The following is a 23,189-nucleotide window of genomic DNA, read 5'->3' on the forward strand; positions in this document are numbered from 1 at the left end:
TTTTTTTTTTTTCCCGTCAGTTTCCACTAATTTGGCCAAGTTTACGGGACCGTCTGTTTATATTGTGCCTGGGTGGAGGCTCCTTCCACTGGAGGAGGAAGGAGAAAAAAAACACCACCGTGGCTGTGCCCTGTGGAGGTTTGGGCTCAGTACTCCCGTCCCCAGCTTTCCTGTATCTAACTTCATCTTTCTGGAAGCGTTGCAGCTATCGCACAGTACTTTGTCTGTTTTGGGTTTCTCTTTTTCTCTTCCTTTGCAGCCCTTGTGTCACTGCTGTTACTCTTGAGCCTGGATGAAGGTTTGGAAAACAGGGCAGATTCCAGTGTTTGTTTCTATAGCTGCATCAGATGCATACGCTCTGGGAAGTAAAATAAGAGTTTAATAGCATATTTATGGGTTTTGTATTGGTGTAGGAAGTGAAAGCCATCAAATTGTACGAGTGCCTTCACAAAGGTCAGGGTAATCGCGCAGTAATGTAGTGTAGTAGTCTCATTATTTTAACTTAATGAGTGGAATGATTCGTGGTGTTTCAACACTCCTGTGAATATTTACTCATATTCTGCCTCGATTTAGTTTTAAAAGAAAGAAAAGATACTTAACTTAAAAAAAAGTAGTATTCCACGAAATCCTTAAAGTTTTGGGTTTTCTTGGGGGGAACAACAAGGGGATCTTTCTTTTTTTAAACATCAAGCCTGGTTTGTAGGATGCGTCTTAGGAAAACAGGGACCCGTGCCAGTGCACAGCATCTGACTAGACAGATCTACTTGGACAGCCTTTTATTGCAGTACATGCAGCATTACTTATAGGCTTGAGGGTAACTTCTTTTTAGTAAAAGCATGGAAATTTGAAATTCTCTAGTCTATTCTACACAGACAGAAATTTTAATTCTTGATCTTTGTGAAAGGAATATTTCATTCTTCACTAGTGCAAACCAGTTACTCTTGTCTTCACGTAGTAGAATTTTCTACTGCCTGAGGTAACAGTTGGGGCTGGATTACTAACTGTGGTGGATGGTGGTAGGTTGAAGTAATTGGAATCATGAGGTCTTGGACTAGGTAGGCTGTGACCTCCAATTTCTATGATCAGAGGGCTGCTTTCCACTTCAGCAATATTCCTTGCCTGTGCTATTATGCAGCCATGAAAGACTGGGAGTGTCAAAGCGTTGTAGCCTGTAATTCATGTTACAAAAATAAAAAAAAAAGTTGAAGAGTAAGCTCTGCCCCTCATGGCAGGTGTGTGTTCTAAATTTTGTTGTGCCATGAAGTAAAGGTAAGACATTAAAATGCCTGTTAATCATGAAAAGGCGAGTGTCAACTGACAGTGGTTACTTATATGTGCAACTAAAGGTTCAGAGTTCAAAAAGGCTGCACAGCACAGTGTACTGAAGTCCAATTTAGTCTAGATATATCACTGAAGAATAAAATCTTTGAAAAAAGGTAAGTTATCTTTGGAGTCTTGGTCACTGAAGTGACTTTGGTTTTGCTCAGTTTTTGGAAGATTGGGGTTTTTTTTCCTCACAGACCTGAGGGATTTTTTGTCCAGAACAAAAAGGTGCATTCATTCTGTGGGAAAACTACAGCATGCCGTAATATGCTGTGCAGACTGGTCTCTCCATGCCTGTGTTTATCTGCTTTCTTTGGAGGAACACTGCGGTCCTAACAAGCTGCCTTTTCTCATACATCTGTGTGCGTAGTGCTCGTTGTTAATGCATAGATGCACATGGTACAACCTCCTGCTTGATGAACTAACTGCCTTGGAAATGCTACCCCATGTTTGCTAATTCAGAAATCTGGAAAGAAACAAACAAGAATATTTTCTGCTTGCATGCTGTGGACTGTCTGTTTTGGTCTGCTACTCCCAAGTCTTTCCCTGAACGTGAAGTTGGGAGCATTTTGTGTATCCATTTGTAAACTGCCAGGAAAGGATTGCTTGCCACTAGTGAAGGTGTGGCTGCGGTGCACTATATCCAGAGTTACTGTTGTGCCAATGTGCATGTGTGACTTGGAGCACAGGAATAGTATTGCCAACTCCAGCAGCGTTTCAGAGGATTATGTCTCACATGCCAGAGTACAAACGGTTTTTCAGAATCAGGTCCTAAGCAGCTCTTGGGCTTTTTTGAGGTTACTTATGAGGACAGGTTCTTTGGGTGTTTTTGCAAAGGTCCCTGCATTGGTTCCTATGTTGCTGTTGCTTGCTCTTCTCCCTCTATCCCACCTTCTCCCTTTTTTTTCCTTTCTTTTTCTTTCTCTCCTCTTTATCTTTGGTATCTCCGGGGTGTACTGACTCAGGGTTCAATGCAGTTGTGTAATTCCGGTTTTGTCAGGAGTTTAAATTTAGTGGGGCAGATGTGAATATAGTCTGCTGACCAGAGCTTACTCGTTCCATTTAAGTGGATAATCTGAAGCATTACTAAACTTAGAGAGGTGTTTTGTAGAGGCATCTTTATAGTTGTGCATTTGCATCATCTCTGTGCCTATATTCACCCACTCACAATGTAACTTACGTCCTGCTGACCATGAAGTTTTGGTACGGATGTCATGAAATCGTAATCTGTTTCTTACATGATGTTGGTTTTAAAGCACAGTTTGAACTGGGATCTCTGTGTGGTCTTTGGTGGCCATAAAGGCTTTCGATTTACCAGTGAACACTGTGTTATGCTTCAGCTGCAAGATGTCTATTCTTGTGTAAGAAATCTTAAGGCAGTCTTTCATTTAGTCTAGCATGTGACCTTCTGGGCTCTCTTCTATCTTCTGAAAATAGCATACCTTCCCTGTTTGTCAACCTGTGTGCTGGAAAACATTCTCCGTTTCTATTCTTCCCACTCCACAGTTCTCCTGTGCCATCTTGTAAACAGACGACTGCTGCAAAAAAGTCACATACCACCTTTTCTGCGCTAGACACTGGGCTCTCCAGTGGCAAATTGGTGAGACCCTACTTTTGTTGCTGCAAAGCAGCAGCATGAAACAGGGTAGCTCTTAATCTGTGGGAAATCTGACTGGTAAGAGCTTGCTGTGAATAGGTACAGAGCAAGGATAGCCGGCAAGAAGTCTGAATCAGTTCAAGTATGCTCTTTTGTTTGCTGATAATGAATGCTTGGTATTTAACAGCGGCTAAACATGGGATCTGGTGGGTGGGAAATTTTTTGTGTGCTTGGTGGGAAAAATTAAAAGGAACCTCATTAAGTGGCTATTGTTGATCTTACAGATAATGCTGTTGCCAGGATATGTGGCCACATGACATCAAATTGTGAAGCCAAAGTTGTCTCTTGGGAGAGGTGCTGGTTAGAAACATCTCACCTGATGAGATTGTATCTTCTCCTTCTGCAAACGTTTGCTAGAGCAGAACAAAGAAAAATAACAAGAGACTGTGAATTTCCTCATTTGGAAGGGCATAACTTCTAAAGCAAGATCATCTCTTGCTTTGAATTCTTTTTTTTTTTCCTTGCCTTTTTTTTTTCCTCTGCCTGTCCTCTTCATGCTAATTTTGTGTATCTAGGGCCTTTGTTGGTAGGTGTCTGGAGAAAATGGAAGCTGCTGTTTATTTCTAGCGTATAATCACAAATTGCAGTTGCACTACGCATGATTGCAACAGTCAGTGTATTGGGGGATGTAGAAAGAAAAAAATGTAAGTTTTGAGTGTTAAAATCTTGTGATACTCTTTCTGTCGAGGTCTTGCATGTTGTGCTTCTCTTTATATTTTACTGCCCACTGTTGGGTGTTGCTGTTCAGTAAGGGATCACTCCAGATTACAAAAGGATTTATGTCAAAGACTATTTGTGTTCTCCTTTCCATTGATATGCTTTGGGTTGTACTAGGTGGGAAACTTACTAACCAAAATAAAAATTACCTGTGAAGCTGTACTGTTACTGTGTATCTTTTTGCAAAAATGGCAAGGAACATTCTTAGAGATACTAAAAATAAGATAATTTTTTTTACCTCTATAAGAAGTTAAAAAGTTTGTAAATAAATGTTAAATAATTGTCTTTCAGTTCGCTATTTTTCACATTAGGTCAGGATGGCATAGCAGTGGTGATGCTGTGACCCATCTTCAAGAACCAGTTTGCTCTGATGAATTTTAAACTCTATGTTGAAACTATAGCTGAGTTGTCTGATAAATGAGTGTCTGACTTTTGTCAGAAACTCTTTTGTGTGGCTCTATTATTTTGTTAGAAATGTCTGGTTCGCAGCTGGTTCAGGCAGCAATGATGGTTTAGAATAGATGCTTGGCCTCTCTTTCTCTGGCCAAAAGGTGCCATGTTTGGGAATGAGGAGACAGCTTTTCCCTATGTAGACTGAGTTTGTTACCACTGCAGACCTTTCTGCCATTGTCCGTTCAATTTGCAAATGAGAAATGGGAACTGGAATAACTAATAAGGGTGCTTCTGGACAGTGGGGTGTTCTAGATGGTTTCGTCGTTGTTAAGCGTGGCGTGCCTGAGTATTTCCTGCCATACCCTGATTGCCGGGCCACACTGCAGTGCTCTCAACAGCTAGGTGAGTGGGTTTCTGATGCGAAAGTTAGGGATGGCTCAGCACTTCCTCAGTGATGGGCCAACTGTTGCCAGCGTCACATATGACCACGTGTCCTTTCTGAAGGCAGTTAGACTGTAGGTCGGACTCAGGTCCGCAAAGCTATATCCAGGCTTGTCTTATACTAACAGCCCCTGCTGTTAGTATAAGACAACCTGCTGTGGTTGTGCTCTGTTGGTGCCAGCATTTAGTATCAAGGGCAGCAGATGTAGCTGGAGATTCTGCCATTATAGCTGCTGTCTTTGTGGTACCCAGGTGATGTGGATTTCTGCTATGCTAGATGGCAGAGCTGCAGCAATATTTCTGGTTTGCAAGCTACGTGCAGCTCAAGTACTGATCAAGGGTGATTGTGGCAGGTAGGTAGCCAAAACCCAATAAACGCTGTGCATCAGAAGGGAATGCGTGGAATGCAAGGGGTGCCCAGGCGTCAAGAAAACTCTTTCAAACTACAGCTGCACCAGAAGAATATCAGGAATGTTCATCAAGCTTAGTGTATGTTGAGGCTTTCTACACTCCTTTGGAAAAGAGTTATGGGAGGATTCTTCTTAGTTAACAAAAATGAGAAAGATGATGCAGAGATAAATTTAATCTAGCACTTAGTGTTCACACATAACATTATCTAAAACATGCACAGAGGAATGTTGGGCCAGTGTCACAGACTTGGGAATTGTACTTGCTTATAACAAGATAAGCAAGGGAAAACTTTAACTTAAAGATCAATAACTGTTTCCTCTGAGACCTGTTGACCATTAATCATGTCCAAAGGAGAATTGTGGTAATTCTATAATATTAGTTGTGTTAAGATGACATGAAACAAACCAGCAGGAAATACAATTTTAAATAACCCCATGCTGAATGGTATGGTAATAAGGGAGGAGGAAAACAGAGGCTTTTCAGTCTTTATCTGTTTTACAAAATTAAATTTGATTTATAAAATTGAGTCCCAAATCCTTGAGATTTTTTTCATGATAGTCTTTGGAATTAACTAGGAAAATGACAATGACTACATGTTGCTGTGCCTAAATTTGAAGCGCTGCCTAAAAACTTGCTTGTAATAGGAAAAGCAGAATGCTTCAGGGGAATTATCATGCCTCTGAAGTATGCTGGATATTGGAAAGCATCTACCAGAAAGAAGTTTGTTGTTGCTGTTAAACACCATGATACTTCATGTTGTGATTTCCTGAAATACGGCGGACCTAAACCTAACTCATTACTGCTGCCGCAGTGGGAAGAGTGGGGAGTCTCTGATGGCAGTAACACACAGCTGGCCTGAGAGGCAGCAGTGCTTCAGGATAGTTTCTGGTTAGTGCTTGCCTGCTCTTTTCTCTCTGTGCTTTTCTGGCTGACCTATCTTGGATGAGTACATTGACTTGAAACCAAAGCATTGTGTGGCTGAAATTGCTGACTTGAGGGAAAGGCTGTATTGCAGAGGCCAGATGGCTGTGCTGCCCATGAAATAAGCTGGTGCCTGTCTCACTAAGGGTCTTGGCACTATTCTTTCACGCTCTTTCTTGAAATTGGAAAAATGCCTTGCCTGTACTGATTACTGCTTCAGTACAGTGATGCTTACAAGAAATTTCCCTTCAGCTGTTAGAAAAACCTCTCTATTCCCAAAACCCAGCTCTTTCCACTTCTGGCCATTGCTCGACTTTTAGAAGTTAACTACTGTGCTATATGCACGCAGATTCTTGATCTGTCATGTTTAAATAAAGGGAAGAGTTTTCCATAACGCAATGAATATCCTTTTGTGTTTGACCCAAAGAGAAAGTCCCTGAAGAGCCGTGTTCCATGGAAACCTAGTGGAATTATTTTTGTGTTTGGACAGGCTGATCTTTTATCCTCATGTTTGAACTGTTATTTCTTTTTAGCTGTAAGCTACTACGAGAAACATAGTTGAATTACTTGGCTAAAAAGTTGCTTATGCCGAAAGAAACATGATGAAAAATTGAAAGCCATTGCAGAGGTCAGTAGGTCTCGTTTTCAACATGATGGAAAAACTCAGTGTGATACCAGTTGAGAGCTCTAGTAGGTTTTTCTTGAGGAGAGGAAGTTCTTATTTCCAAATGTGTCTTGGATCTTTGTGCAGCTTTTCTAGCATACGTGATTTGTGCAATTAATTTCCCACATTTTTTTTAACAAATTATAATTTCCTAGTCTTTTTCCTGTATTCAGGCTCCAGTGTTGTAAATACCAGTCCTGCAAACTATTATTATGTAGATATACCTGAACTTAGCTGGTGTACTGCTGAGTAAAACCATAGTAGTACCTTTTGAGTGAGAGCTGTGTTTAAATACCTGCAGACTGATATTTAGTCAGATAATTGCAAGAAAAATGCTATCATCTTTTGGATTCTGGATTCAAATTTAGTCTGAGCTCATATATGGCGAACTGAAAGATGCTATCTTCTGTTTCATGGATTTTTCCCTTTTGCCTCCTGTAGTACACGAGAGGCACCGTGACAGCCTTTTCTCCTTTTGATGCCAGAGCTGATGCAGAAGCTCTTCGTAAGGCCATGAAGGGAATGGGTAAGAATAATTTATTTTACGAACAGGAAAGGGCTCTCACTCCTTTGAAAACATCCTTTCTGAACTCATTTTTTATATTAGCAGATGAGGGTAGGGCGTGTGTCTACATGCCATGGAATGACAACCCCAGGACTGCAGGAGTCTGGGCGTGTCCTAGTTTTGACTGCTGCTTTCAAGGATGTTTATTTTTAGGTTAGCATAAGGGAAAAAAGAAGGCAGTTTGCACATTCCCCATTAAAAATTGATATTCCACGGGCTCGTCTGCACAGAGTTTTACTGCACCGTAAGCTAGACTGTGGATTTACAGGTTACAACTGTGGAGGGTTATGACAGTATAGTAGAAGCTCTGTGCTTGGGGAAAAAAGCTCTCGTGAGCCAGTCCCCTCGGTCTCGAGCTGCGTAAGCATATTGCAGTTACTGTGAACAAAGAATACAAGCACACAGCATGAATGTAGACTAACAAATGGTCTGTAGACTCATGCTGTAGCTTTCTGCCCCAAAACTTCCCTGTGAGAACAAATCTTAATTTGCTGCTTTCTTTGAAGCCGCCTGCGGGAGGAAGCAGAAGGAGGGGAAGAAGGGAAATGTGATACACCTCAGTCTATTGACAAATTCAGTAGGGCTAGCAAGATGCTGCGTCGTGAGGGCTACCTTGCAACCTATAGTGTATAAAATGGATAATATCTCTGCACGTCTGTACACCGGGGTGTTTGGGTTTACTGGACTGAGTTTTGCTGGGAGTAGGCAGATTGTTTATTTTAAAATAAATCCCTTGGTGAGCCCAAAGGCAAGGCTCCTCTGTAGAATACAGACTGTGACTAAATGTTACAGCTGATGCCTGGGGTGCTGGGAGCAGTGTCTGGAACAGAGCACTGATGGAGAACAAACAACATGTAGGTCTTCCAGTCATATTTTTGCAAGAGCAGAACACCAAACCTGGCAGCTCAGCTTGGGACATGGTGACATTTGTTACTTAAATGCTTCTACTGTTTGTCAGTAGACAAACATCTACATCAAAGCATCTTTCATTGCCTTTTGAGTGTGTGCTGCTGCTGTTTGTTTTTTAGAGTGTGTTTGTAACTCTGTTCTTTTTAACTTCAGGGACCGATGAAGAAACCATTCTGAAGATCCTTACCAGCAGAAACAATGCTCAGCGTCAAGAAATTGCATCTGCCTTTAAAACCTTATTTGGCAGGGTGAGAAGAAGAAAAATACCTCTAGAAATGAGCTGAATGTGGCCTATGATGATTACTTAAAACTGTGAGGCACATACATCACGCTCCCTATAAAAGGTTCCTTCGACGAAAATCTGCTTTTGCTTCTTCTTCCTCTGTCCTTGACCCTGCTCTATCCTTAATTGCTGGCAAGGTTAGAGTATTCCTTTTAGGCTAGCACAAGGAAGTTGCTTCCTTTTTCTGTATTTCGGTCCAGTATGTCAGTATGCCTTAGGTTTTTGTGCAAAAGCTCCTATTAGTTAGTATGCTTTTAGTACTGATCTCTTTCTCAGTATGGAAGCAGTTATATTTCGATGCAAGGTCTGCAATGTAAGGTCGTAGCAGGAAGAGAATTTTCTAGAGCTAGCAAATGTGACAGAAATAAAGCTGCCTAATACTGCAGGAGAGAACAAAACCAAGTATATTGGTAAATAAAGCTATAAGTGAGTTCAAAGCAAAGGCAGTTTGTTTCTTTCTTCCAGCATTGTTGGATCCTTTAATATTCTGGCTGGTAACCTGTGTTTCAAATAGCAAGTGCAGTGAACAGCTAGGGTTTAGAGACTTTCTATATTGAAGAAAAAGAAATAAATCACAGTATGTGATACCACGTATCCTTCTCTTCTGCCTTATTTGCCTACATTTGTTTCAGCTCAGGTACCTATTAAAACAGAGAGAGCCCTTTGCCTTCCACTTTTTGATGTGTCTCCAGAGTCCTCTAGCTTCCAGATACACATGCACCCATTTAAAATGGTTAGTCCTTGTTCATACAGCACTGTTTGTTCTGCATTAGGATCTTGTAGATGACCTGAAATCAGAACTTACCGGCAAATTTGAAACATTGATGGTATCTTTGATGAGACCAACATATATTTTTGATGCTCATGCACTGAAGCATGCCATCAAGGTAAGAGGAGTGAGGGAAGGGAATTAATGCATTATATGAAATGTTTGTTAGTCTTTTGTTGGTTTTTAGGAATGCACTTTTGGTTGGTAAGGGGAATGCTATTTCTCTTTAGCTGAATACATGTAGCGCCTTTGTGGGAAGGCCAGGTAAACAAACAAGTTACAATCTGTATGTGTAGATATTTTGATGTGTTTTCTTCCATGTGGTCCTATTTAATTCCACCCCCCCTCTGTCACACCTGTGTGATATCATCAGCCTGTGCAAATTCAGGAATTGGATGTCTCTGGATTCTTCACAGAACTTGTTGATTCAAGTAGAGGACACTGAACTTGACTAGTGTCAGGTAGTGCTTGGCTGGGTGGCACTTAACACGTAAAATCCCAAGATCCTTGATGACCAGCTGGTTAATATGTAGGCTTTAGTCAACTGTGCAAGCTAGTGCTCATGAACCCATGACCCAACAAATGGTATCTCAGATGACAGCAACTTTAGTCCTGGAAATTTTCTGTAATGTTTTATGTGCAGTGGGGGAAGGGGAGATGGCACCTGGCAAAGAAACTGATAAAGGCCGTGTTGACTGAAAGGAAAAAAATGTATTACCAGGCTCTTCTTGTTGACTTAGGAGTTAAAGACTGACAAGGAAATGACAGAACAGATAGATGTAGGAGGGAAAATGGGCATAGTGAAATAAGAGTGGTTTTGTTCTTGTCACTTGCAAAAAATGTTATTAAACACAAGATCATAGGATTTCAGAGAATGTGTCTGCACAGGAAGAGATGTCAATACTAGCTGCAATTCAGCTAAGGTGGATAACAACAGAAAAGAAGATGTGATAGCAGAGACCTCAGCGCAAGATAACAACTCAGCTACGAGCAATAAGTCTGTGCTGAAGATTGTCCTATCAGTTTTCACCACTGCTACTTAGATTAGAGCTAATAAAATTGTGCCTGCCCCACTTGTTGAGTAGGCATATTCTTGAAACAATCTGTATTTTGAAAATGGGTAGATGTAACCTGGCAGATTTGTATTTTGGATATCTTTGTATGCAGTTGGATATGTTTTTATGCAGTTAGTATTTGGATTTTCTTTACAGAAAAGGTTGTAAATAACACACTGAAGGAAAAAAATACACGGTATTGTATTTCAGTGTTGCTTTTGTGAAATGACTCCTTTTGAAGAGTAAAGAGCAGTGGCTTATTCTTACAAGTAGACTGAGACTTGTGGAAACAAGATACTGGCTTGGCTTTTGTAAATTTTATCCTTGTAAAAGTGAGGAGTGCCTGTTATCCCTGCTGTAATTAGAGTGCAGCAGCTTTAACTATCTGGGTTAGCAATCCTATTGTAAAATGTGTTTCCAGTGGAAGAGAGAATGGGTTTAACATAGCACAATTCATAGAAGGGTGAAGGTTGTTGCTGGATGGCTCTATGTTTATCTGTGTACTAATTGATGAAAGACAGTATATGAACTCGAGCTAAAATGGATACTGTTACTCTATTCATTCACTTACCTTGATGTCATTGACTGTAATAGCGAAGAACTGAGGCATATCTGGGTGTGCTTGAACATGGAAGGGCTCATCTGAACACTGCAGCAGTGAGCCTTTATGAAGTGTCGGGTTGGTTTTGAAAACAATTAAGCTGGAAATGGAAGAAATTCTTTCCAAAACCCCCACAAAATACCAGAAAGAAGAAAATTATTTTTCTTTATTTGGTCCAAGTCTATAAGCTGATACTTGCTTTTGATTGTCAAAGGGAATTCTTGTTTTCCTTTTGTTATTCCATCAACTGATTTATACTTGCACCCCTTCAGGGCGCAGGAACCAATGAGAAAGTGTTGACTGAAATTCTTGCCTCCAGAACACCTGCAGAAGTGCAGAATATTAAACAGGTTTATCTGCAAGGTAAAGTTCTGTATAAAATAAAGTTCTAGGGTCTCCGTTCAGTTCTCTTAATATGATTTTTAGCTCATCTTTCAAGTAACGTCTATCTCTGAAGTGATGAATGTGTCCAATAAGTGGAATTTCTTTCTGCTGTGTTGCAAAACTTTCATCTTGAAAGAAACTAGAGTTTGGATTGTAAACTACAACAGTTTTTATTTCGGGGCTATGACTAAAGGTTATGGTGTTTTGTGCTTTATAGTTAGAATTCATTCAAATGCATTTCCTTCTTTCACCCATTATTTTCATCCCTTTGACTGAAAGAGATTTTTTAATAATTGTAGACTAGAAAACAGGTATCACACAAAAAAACTAGAAGTGATTTTTTGCCTTTTGCTCAGTGTTCTGTTCACATGCATTTTCACTAAAGCAGATGCAGCTTTTTGGTTGTTCACAGGAGTATGTGCTTTTACCCTGTGATTGTGGGGTTGTTTTTTTTAAGGCAGCATTTAATTCAACACATTTCTTTTACCTTTAGGCAGATTCCTGCCTCACAAGAAATTCTCAGGTCTTAATAAAGTTCGAGGCAAAACTTAAGAGTCTCCACTAGCAAAATTTATTACTACTAGACTTTTCTGGGCTCACAATTGTACAGTTGTGAGACTGCCATATTTTAGCATAACTCCACATCTATATGCTCTTTAGTTCCTTAAAGAGCTGAATCTATGCATGTTACCTTGTATTTCAAAATATTTTGAATAATCTGCTCCTGATACTAGGTGCGAGGTGCTATCTTTTCACCTCTTTTACAGTTATGTTAGGTTATAAGCAAAAGCAGAATATGTCCTAGTTGTTAAAGCTGTTTCTGATAAATGATTCTACATGCTGTGAGTCAAATTAACTTTTTGCTTTTCGTTGCTTTATCAAAATAGTGAGGAAGTCTGTAAAGTGGTGAATGGGTATTGCTCTTTTGCAGAGTATGAGGCCAACTTGGAGGATAAGATTACAGGAGAAACATCAGGCTATTTTCAGAGACTGCTGGTGGTCCTGCTGCAGGTCAGTATCTCTTTGTGTGCAGGCATTTGTGTATGATTTTCACGTCTATTTTCCTGTCTGATGTACACTTATCACTTTCTGCCTACTAAGCTGTGATTCTAGATAGATCTGGTGATAGGCAGGATTGGTTCTGAAACTGAGTCACTTCACCTGACCTGCAGGGTCAGCCTTGAGCTCATTATGGGTTATTTCCACATCACTGAATTAAAAAAATTCTGTGATGCTCATGGGTATAACAGAATGCCTGCTACATGAGGTTTTGAAGGCATTAGAAGAAGAGAACATTTATTTCATAAAGACATACACAAGCAGAAGGGAAAAACAAGGTGAATTTGGAGAAGATCAATTAGGGGTTGACTTCTCACAGTAACTCTTACAGGCTCAATATAACAGATAAGTTGTTTTTTGATTCAACTTTTGATTCTTCAGTTTAACAACTTTTAAAAATTCTCTTTAGGCGAATAGAGATCCTGATGGCAGAGTTGATGAGGGTCTTGTTGAGCAGGATGCTCAGGTGGGTGAATGACTTGTTTTTTTGGGGTATTTCTACAAGTTGAAATTTTTTTGAAATTTTTCTTTTCTTGCAAAGAGAGTATACAGCTAGAATTCAAATGTGAGGGAGAAATTGTTAATGTTCTCTGTGTGTGTTTCTTAATACATTTTCCTGTGCTTTTATACACTCTGGACAAAAGAAGTGTCAAAACCTGAAACATTGGGATCAAGATTTTTGGCACTTTCACATTTTGGTGTAAAGCATGTCTTGTTTTGCTTATGACTTAATGAGGTACCTGAATGGAACAGTGATTAGATCACTGGAAGAGAGAATTATGATTTCTGAGACTTTGAAGCTGAACAACCCTCTGCTGGAAAACTCAGAGATGTTAACAGTTCATTCCTTAATATCTGACTTGAACTTCTCTCTGAATTCAATCCTTACATACCATGTGTTGTATACATGTCATAGTGAAACGTTAATGCTATTCGGCGAGGGTTGCCTCCATAGAGGTTGAAATACTAAAAAGAGAAAATACACCAAATATTCTGCTTTACTGTAACCAGATGACAGTCTTAAGAATTGCCTCTAAAGAGTTTCTAGGGACTCCTGTGTTACCCTCTGCAAGTATTGTCCGTGATGTTGTCACCGATCACTAAACCTGTGTTCTAGACAGGAAGAGAAATGCCAGCAGTAAGTTAGCATCCTTGATGCAGTCTCTTGCTGGATGCTATTGGCTTTGTTGTTAGTCATAGTGATGGTCAATATTTCAGCGATTTGACAGCAGAACTCATTTAATGCACGTTTCTTCTCGGTTATTTCAGATGACTCTGGGCTAGACATTTTTCTTTCATAAATTGTCAGTTGAGATGAAAGAAAATATATGGATTGCTCAAGGTGGCAAGGAAGAAAAGCAGAATACCAGATCAATAAAACATTCTCCTGATAGCAGGGCAAGATGGAGACAGACTGGCAAAATGTATTTTATTGGCACAAGCCTATCCTGTGTTATGTAAATTCAGAAAGCATTGTTCTCCTGCTATTAAAATTAATCCTGTGGAAACTAGAGCTTGAAAATTAGTGAGGCAAATGCTTGAGTCATGAATTGGACTGTTTCATGAAATTGCATCAGTCCTGCCATTAGCTGGGCTTATGTAATTGAAGAAACTCATGAACCACAGGCCTTGGTGGGTAGATTCCTTTTGGCCTCTTTAATTGATTTTAAATGAGCATCTAAACTTAGCATGCATGATACCTAGATGTAGAAAAAGTCCTGGCTTTCTAAATGGTCTCTGTGGTTTGTTATGTACATTTAGTTTGAGCTGGGAGCCAGAGAAGTGTTCCATTACATTTCTCTTCACACTGATACCTTTACATTCAACATTTAACATAGCTGGAACAGATTCGGGGAATTTTTAAATTATTATTGCTGAGTACAGATGGTCAGAATTGAGGTATGTGACTGTGCAAATGTAAGACTATTTTTGGCTTCACAATGTTTCTTCTTATTAGTATGATATTCTGGGAAGGATTTGATACATTAGAGGGCAGCCTTTTTACTTATTTTTAATTATTTTTTGCCTGTGATTCCTGAATGAGAAAGTTTAACTTTTTGGAAGAGATTTTGTGAATATCACTTTTTTTTAAAGTTGTGCAATTGATGTATGTTTTGGGTATTGCACAGTGGCAAGGCAGGTAAAAATGTAGAGCTTACATAAAATGCCATTCACTTCTTCTTAGTATCTCTAAAGAAATGCATTCATGGCGTTTGAAGATCTTAGCATATATTATTTGAAATAAATAGCCTTGCGATGCCATAATACTTCTCCACGCACATTCTTTTGTGCTCTGTACCGCTACTATTAAAAAGAGCATGCAGCAGTCACAAATACATTTAGAATAGGATTGTGGGACAAACGTAAATAGGAAATTCATAACATCCCATTCAGGTTTTATAATATGGACAGAAAATGGCCAACAGCATTGCTATGCAGCAGATTTGGTTGTGGGGATTTTTCTAAGAAATAATAGATTGCCTGAATATAGGTGGTAACCTGTTTGCCTGTCCTCTGCTCGCTGAAGGAGAAAAAAATACTATATACAACAATATGTACAAACCTTTCTTCTTACATGGTGATTAGCATACAGTTTGGAAAAAACCTGCTGAGTGTCAGGAGAAGGAACTAATGTAGTTTTCTGAAATTTTTTTTCCTTTCTCATTTTTTCCCCCTTATTCCAACTTTTAGAAGTGCTTTACTTTCCTAAATGCTGCTAATGGCCCAGTTGTTGTTTGCATTGAAGAAAGACTTGCCTGAAGAGCAATGAATGTGCTAAAATGATAAAATCTGTTACAGATCTGGTTTCATATGGCTAAGAACAGCCCACAAATCCTGTTTCTGAGAGCTTCTAAATCCATCTTTCCCTCCTTTTTGGAAAACTCCCTCCTGAGCCAAGTTAGCATGGTTCTCCCATTGATATGAGTCATCATGTAATAAAGTTTTGCTAGTCTGATTTGAAAAAGGGGAAATAAGAAAAAAAAAAAAACAACCAAACCCCAGAAAAAGCAGTATTGGGAATGGTTTTTATCTCCTGTATTATCACAGTTTCAGAAGAATTCAGGTTTATGAGGTTTATGAAAGAGACTATGTGCACAGTCAATTTTAGGGCCTTAAGCTGTGTTCCTCATGTAAATGATTTCAGTCGATTTCAGAATTTACCATTTGTTTCTTTCTAAAGTCAGTTCAGTACTGGGCAATTTTATTTCATTTTTCCTGTCCAGCTATCACTTGTTAGTAAGTTTAATGCTCCTTAGAGTGAGTCAAATAGAGCTTTTCAACAGGGAGTGTGGACATCTAACAAATGCTGTTGTTTTGATCTCTTGAATTTACGATAGGTTTTGTTTAGAGCTGGAGAGCTGAAATGGGGAACAGATGAAGAAAAGTTCATCACCATCTTGGGAACCAGAAGCGTTTCCCATTTAAGGAGGGGTAGGTGGTACAGTTTGTGTATGCTTGAAAACTTCTGCTTGAAGTCTCAGTGTTACCCAGCTGGTGGTAGAAATGGTAGAAAAGTTGTTTCCGGTACCACATTTGTCCAACCCAGAAATCTTTAATTGCCTCTTCCATCTACTTAATACATTTAAGTTTGTTTCCTGTAGTTCAGGTCTCCCCTAGCAGTGGTGATCTCCTGCTAGGGAGAAGGAGAGTGCTAGGGAGTGAAGGAGTGGTGCAATAGATCTGAGGGACATCTGGGGTGTTTCTTTCTGGATGCTTATCTATTTTTTTCCCCTTTTGAAAGAGGTCGTGGCAGTAGAAGTGATGCTGAGAGTCTGTTATGAGTCATCATAGTCTAATGGAGATCCAGCCCTGAAAAGATCAACCCTTTTATAGGTCCATACTTTATTAGCTGTTAATAAAGAGACAGTAATTTTTTTCCCCCTGCTCCTTACCCATTCATAAGTCTGTTTTACCAAGCTGTTTAGGCCATTGGAAATAATGACCAGTAAGCTTTGCTTTGATTCTCCAATCCTTCTGTTTTCCTTTATGAATCTTTGGATTCATTTGGATTTTCAAAGGTCATTTGATTTGTGATTTTACTGTTTGTTTTTTTACCATTATTTGCATTAAAGTAATCCTAAAGTTTGTTTTGATGCACCCAACATGTACTTAGCACAATAGAAATGCAAGATTTCGTAGAAAACTCAGGTCTTAGGGATAGTTATGAACACAGACTTGAACAGACTGCCAGTAGGCCAGTTTATGTGAAGTTGATTTGATGCAGTAGCCCAGTGTAGACAAGATCGTAGCTTCAGACTAAATGATAGCTGCACCCTGGGAAAAATGCTTATAATTTCCTAAAACTTCCCTTCTCTCCCTTTCCCTTTTCTCCCTGCACCCTTTCATTGGATGTGTTCACAGAATCACAGAATGGTTGAGGTTATAAGGGACCTCTGGAGGTCATCTTGTCCAGCTGTGCTTGAGCAGGGCTACCTAGAGCAGGCTACCCAGCATGTCCAGCTGGCTTTTGCACATCTCCAAGGACTCCACAACCTCCATGGTCAACCTGTGCCAGTACTGAGTCACCCACACAGGAAAAAAGTATTTCCTGATGTTCACAGGAAACCTCCTGTGGCCATTGCCTCCTGTCTTGGCACTGAGCACCACTGAAAAGGGGCTGTATCTGTCTTCTTTACATCCTCCCTTCACATATTTGTACACATTGATGAGATTCCCACTTGACCCTTCTCTTCTCCAGCCTGAACAGTCCCAGCTCTCTCAGCCTTTCCTCACAGCAGAGATGCTCCAGTCCCTTAGTCATCTTAGTGGCCCTTCATTGGACCCGTTTCAGTTGCTCCATGTCTCTCTTGTACTGGGGAGCCCAGAACTGAACCCCACACTCCCGTTGTGGCCTCACCAGTGCTGAGCAGAGGGGAAGGATCCCTTCCCTTGACCTGCTGGCAACAGTCCTCCTAATGCAGCCCAGGACACCATTCACCACGTTTACCACTAGGACACACTGCTGCCTCATATTCAACCTGGTGCCCACCAGGACCACAAGGGTCCTTTTCTGCAAAGCTGCTTTCCAGCTGGTTGACCCCCAGCATGTGGTGGTGCCTGGGGTTGCTCCTCCCCAGTTACAGGACTGGGTTATATAGTAGCAATCTGGTAGGAAGTAGGTATTTAAAATGGGGCAGAGGGAAGAATGAGTGGACGATAGTGCTTGAGCTGTGGATAATGAGATACAGACAGCATTAACCTGTACTGGGGAGGATACTGGGAGAAATGCTGGCTATATATGTGATTAAGCACACTTTCTCTTTCGCAGTATTTGACAAATACATGACTATTTCCGGCTTTCAAATTGAAGAGACCATTGACCGTGAAACCTCTGGTGATTTGGAGAAGCTGCTTTTGGCAGTTGGTAATTAAGTCTTAATAGATTTAGAACTGGCCTTCTTCATTTACTCCCAGGCCTTCTTAAATTGCACTTAGTATAGGAAGTTGCATGAAAACATGGTTACTTTTTAAAGTTAATCACCTGGGATCTATTTTTCTATCTAGAGAATAGGCCTTTATTCTTCTTTCAATAGATGGTGGGGTGGGGAAGAAGTGGGCCAGGGGATGGTGGCGAACTGCATTCTGTTGGGTCAGGAACTGTGCACCTCTGTCAGAAAGTGAGACAAAACTCTGCCCTCATTTGTATCTCTGGCATCTCATTTAGGACAATGTCATAGATTTGTAAGTGGGAGTAGAGTTTGACTGGCAAAGTCTCTTTTCTATTAGAAATATATGGTGCATTCTAACTCCTAGAACCCAAAGAGTTGTAGCAGAGGAACAGACTAGCTGGCAGCTGTATACTTAGTGTTCCACACTGGAGAGAATGATCTAGTGACACACACCTTGTCTTGACAGTGAAAGGTTGTACTGTATTGAATAACAATCAGTAATTTAATCCTTCGTCTTTTTTCAGTGAAATGCATCCGAAGCGTGCCTGCCTATTTTGCTGAGACTCTGTATTATTCCATGAAGGTATGCAGATGTTCTCCACGTGTCACTTTCCATCTCCCCCAGCTACAATTCCTCTCCCTTTTGCTTGTTCTTCACTTCTTCTTTCACTGTAAATGCCAACAGGATACTCTGTTGCTAAGCATCTGCAAAAGGTTTGGGGAATGCACATCTGGGAGAGGATACAAACAATTCATAAGCTTTACTTCGAGTTCATCGTAAGTTTGTCAGACCATAAATCTTTTACAGGAAACATCAGTCTCACCAGCTGGTTTTGGACTTGGTCTTGTTACATTGGAAAATGTCTGGCTAGATCCACTGGGCACCTTCAGCTAAATAAAGACTACCGTGTCGTTAGGTGGTGGATATATTGAGGAAGTAAAGATGACCAAAAACTAAATTGTAGATTGTTCAGATTTAGTGCTTTTTGTTTTGGAGATGAATATTTACAGACTGAAGATGTAGTTAGCTTTGAAACACGTTTTGATGACTATCCATCCCATTTTGAGAAGGTAAAGAAACTTGTCAGAGAAAAAGGAAAGAGACTTAAACAGCTACAAAAGACTCTGCAGGGGAATCCCATCAGCAGCACAGCTGTGTTTCTGTTGGCTTTGCCTTCTCTTGGATGGGAAGAGATAAGCAGGGAAAACTGTATTTTCAACTCACAATGGCTAATGTTAATTAAAACCGAGGTAGGTAGTCTATTGTTTTCAAGGAAGTTAACAGCTTCCCTGAAGAATTCCTCCCTTCCCCTTGCTGAAAAGCACTGAAGTATGTATGTCACCAGATGGTTGTGTTGATGAGGTGTCAGCATGAGAATTAGTGAGAAGAGATGAAATGATAGCTTAATTTTTAAAAGCTGCTTTACAGCTTTTGTAGTTACCAATGTAAAATAAGGTTCAGATGGAAAATACAAAATATTATACCAGTATGCTGAGAGCTGTATGAGGAGGATTACTTTTTTCTTATTTATCTATTTATTCATTTTTATTTTTTAAAGAACGCGATAGAAAGTCTTTTGCTGTAGGTTTTAGAATGTTTTACATTTCTATTATGAGGGTCCTGATTAATGTCTGCTGGTGATATCCCCAATTATTTTTTTAATATAAATAAAAATCAAGCACTTGAGATAAGAAAGGTCATAATTTACTACTTTGGCAGAAGAGTTAGTACTTCTAATTAATCAATTTGGCATGATAAAGTTCTACAACACGCAGGGTTTGCTTTCATGATTAGATTGGGCAGACCTTGGCTTTTACCACATTCTAATGTCAAATGCTACTTGGAAACCACTGGATTCATGGCATAACTTTTGAGCAGCTTTAGGGCATTTTTAGATGTAATCCAAGAATATTACACCCAGTCGAAGGATTGAGTGACCCTGGACGTTAGGCTGAAGATGATCGTGGGGGCTCTGTCAAGTCCTTCCTTGAGGTGCATTAGCAGGTCAGCATGTGAAAATTTGCATTGCTTCAGCTTGTGTGACGTCTGACTTGTCTGAGCAGGAGGGGTCAGGATGTTAGTCTGGCACAGCCTGCCAGCACAGGAGCTTAAAATGTTGAAAGCAATAGAGATAAATAAAAGAGTGGAGCATGTCTGCGTGGTTGGAAAAAGTTTATGAAGCTTGCCTTCATAATAAACAGCTGGATAATTTGTGGAATGAGTTGCTCTGCCTGTGTCTTGCTGTACAATGTTACATGCTTTGTATTAGTCATTGTTAGGATTTATATACCCAGGTTCAGAACTGACTGCAATTCTACAGTCTCAGGCTGCATTGAAAAGGTGATTTGCATGTGATTCTGATCATGGTGATCAGATGTACTACTGTGTAATCTTGGAACTGGATTATTTGAAATTTATATGGGTGTTCACAGTTGAAGCCTGTGAGATGAAACATGAAATAGGAGGTCTGACCACATGGCACTTCATAGAAGTCCAGGGGATTAGAACACCTTGCATGGTCGGTCCTCTGTACTCCACATTGCAGTGTGAATGTCTTGTGACAGTGTGCCAAATGTTCTCTGTTTTGGAGTAGAAATGTGCAGGAGTGTTTTGAGACACCACTTGTTGCACTTGGTGCTTTCATGTTGCACTCTTGTTGTCTATTCGTTGTTTTGCTACACCATTTGTCCAGAACAAACTCATATTTTAATATTATTTAAACTTTTCTCTTTAGGGGGCTGGCACTGATGATGATACCCTGATCAGAGTCATGGTTTCAAGAAGTGAAATTGATCTGTTGGATATTAGACAAGAACTCAGAAAGAATTTTGCAAAATCATTGCATCAAATGATTCAGGTAAAATTGCTGTTCTGTTGTCAGAGAAGACGGGGGTGATAGAGATGTCATTGTTTCCATTGTTTATTTTTATGGAAGGGGTGGATGTTTTAAGGAAGGGGCCGTTAGAGCTGGACAACACAGGGTACTCTGAGAGCAGTGGTAGTTGGTCTGCAGTTTTGTGAAGTACCACAAAGCGTCATTTAAGTGCAGGACACTTCCTATGAAAAGCTAAAGGTTTCTTTCCAGTGTTCACTATGAGAGCAGATGTGGTTTTCTGAATCATACACCATTTTTAGCTACTGCTTCATTTCCTTTTTCTTGTCTGGGTTCCTTCTGATTTTCAGTGCATCAGAGAGGGTGCTGGCTCTAGAGAAAGAAAATTGGGGTTGGGAGTTCGAATTATCACAGGGTTGAAGTTTAAATCTTGGACTGTGGTGGGGAACCTTTTGCACCATTTCAAAGTGGAAAGCATTTCACTGCGGAATCAGCCTGAATCATAATCTCCTTTGAGTGGATGGGAAGGAGCAGGAAAGGAAAGAGCCAGCAAGAAATCCAGAGCCAGCTGTTGCTGCAGAGTTAAACTCAAAATGCCTTTTTTTTTTTTCTCACTAGGATTTTTTGGGGGTGTTTTGTTTTATTTTTAATATTTTAATTCCGCTTTTTAGGATTTTTCTGTTATAATTCCTAACATTATGCTCTCTTAATTAGGCTGGGTGGAGTTGCTTTTGGCACTGTCGGTCGGGCCCATACAGCTGTCCTGTGGAATTAGTAGTGGAGCTCCCTATTAATTACAGGGAGCAGGGCTGGGGCCTTTCTAGGTGATGGCAGGTGCACTTTGCACATTTAAAGGCAGTTGCTTTTGGTGCTGCTTTGGGCTTCTGCTTTGTTTGGACTTTCTCACTTGCAGACGAATGCATTCTAATAGATAGCTCGGATCTAGTAAAGCTTTTGGAGGCTTTTTGTGTATCTGAAAGTCTGTCTGTGTAAATATAGCTCCCAACGTAAGAGTCAGAGAATTTCCTTGCGTCATTTCTGAGTGGAGAGTCATCCAAGTGGATTTCCTGTGGGTGGGACAAATGTATAATCTGTTTGAGTCCTCCTTGGCTACTGCTTGTCTTCACATTTCTGTGGTTGTGACTCATGGTGACTGGTCTGTTACATTAACAGAAAGATACATCTGGGGACTACAGGAAAGCACTCCTGCTCCTCTGTGGTGGAGATGATGAGTAATGGTGACAGTGACACGAAGGATTTGTTGTACTCCAGCTTTGCAGCCCTTTAGTTAGCATGTCTAGCTAAGTTTTTGTATCTTAATGCTTTGTGGCTGTTTGAATTTATACTAGTATTGCACTTATTAAAAATGAGCATATTGTTATCCAAGCGATAGCTGGTCCCTCCTCCTTCTGACATCCCAACTTCCAGGAATTTCAAGTGCCTTCTGTGAGTATGAGAGAGTCATCTTCATGGAAGATGGGTACTGAGTGCAGAACCCAGTTCTTTGCAAGTGTTTTGCTGAAATAGGAAAAAAAAAATCATATATTTCACTAATAATTTGAGGGTTATCTTTTTTTGCTTTTATTCCTTACATTTCCACTGAATGTTAATTTAGCTTTAACATTGCAAATGAAGAAAAGATATCCTTTGTATGTAATATTTGAATGAGATTTGCTGAAGATAATACAAGCAATCATTGGAAATCTAAAGGACCAATAAATTTTTTCCCTCTCATCAGTTGTGTGTGGTTTTTAATGGGCAAAGATCTGTTTTCCCTTTCATACGATTCCACTGCTTCAAACTGTTGGTATATTTTTCCTACTACTATGCAGGCTTTTAAGTATATATATAGTGTTTTGCAACTGTATGTCTTGATGTCTAGTATATGGGTGCTGTGGTGATGCTGCTGTTCAATATAGCTTGAATACCAAATTATTGGTACTTGCGGGGCATTGCATTCTCATTTTGTGCTGCTTTGTCTTTTTCTTCTCCTCCAAAGCTGGGGGAAGGAAGGAGAGCTGTTTGCACAGTGCCAAAATAGAGCAGATACACTGCAGTTGTAGGACTGGTTGAAGATTTCTGGGATGGAAGCAGGTGAAGAAGAGATGAGAAGACAGTGATCTGTACTTCAGGGACCTCGGGTAAAAAGAAGATGGTTGCAGCTCCGCTCTCTCATCAGGTTAGCGGGGAGCAAAGCGGAGTGTGAGAGAAGCACCAGCCTGTTACAGAGGCCGCCTTAAATTCACCACGTTAGTTTATCATTTATGGCTGGCTCTGAAAATTAAATTGGCATGTGTGAAGGAGAATAAAGAGACTTCTGTTTCATGCATTATAAGGTCTAAACGTCACGGTTCTAAACTTAGCGTATCGGTTAGTCACATATATCAGCTGTAGAAACTGCACATTTTAATAATCTGTTGAAATTGATTCTTCACAGTTTATTAAGAGCTTTTAAATTTTCATATTGAATAAATGTAAAGTTTTATTTTTTTACATTATAATTCTGAATTATTACTGTCATGATCTCTTGCTAATAAGTACTTGGTTTCCAATGTAAAATATGAAAGCTCTTTTTATAAGTAAATATGTTAACTAAAGCCTAATCCATTCTAAAACCTTCGTTTTCCATTCTCTTGCACACATGCACTCACTCCTTCCTGCTCATGCACTCTCACTTTCTCACTTTCACTTTCTTTCTCTTCCTTGTTTCTTTTGACCAAATTTAAGATAGAGACTTAAAACCAGCACAACTGATTTGTAAAATTTTTTTTAATGAGGCAGTTAAATGCCTTTCTCTGCTCCTCCTGGCCAGT

At 39.9% G+C, this 23,189-nt stretch overlaps 1 protein-coding gene across 1 annotated transcript; it reads left to right on the plus strand.

The window, feature by feature from the left end:
* Window positions 1-6,968: 6,968 nt before the first annotated feature.
* On the plus strand, window positions 6,969-21,934 carry ANXA5 (annexin A5; the record flags this gene model as incomplete). The annotated part of the gene is made up of 11 exons (XM_010285990.1): window positions 6,969-7,053; window positions 8,155-8,249; window positions 9,058-9,171; window positions 10,982-11,072; window positions 12,025-12,104; window positions 12,562-12,618; window positions 15,491-15,584; window positions 17,422-17,517; window positions 18,067-18,125; window positions 20,278-20,400; window positions 21,550-21,934. Coding segments are annotated over 11 exons (957 nt in total), but the record flags the coding sequence as incomplete, so codon positions are not given.
* Between the last annotated feature and the right edge of the window lie 1,255 nt (window positions 21,935-23,189).

This window comes from Phaethon lepturus, unplaced genomic scaffold (genome assembly GCF_000687285.1).
Source record: "Phaethon lepturus isolate BGI_N335 unplaced genomic scaffold, ASM68728v1 scaffold23344, whole genome shotgun sequence".
NCBI classification, from domain to species: Eukaryota; Metazoa; Chordata; class Aves; order Phaethontiformes; family Phaethontidae; genus Phaethon; species Phaethon lepturus.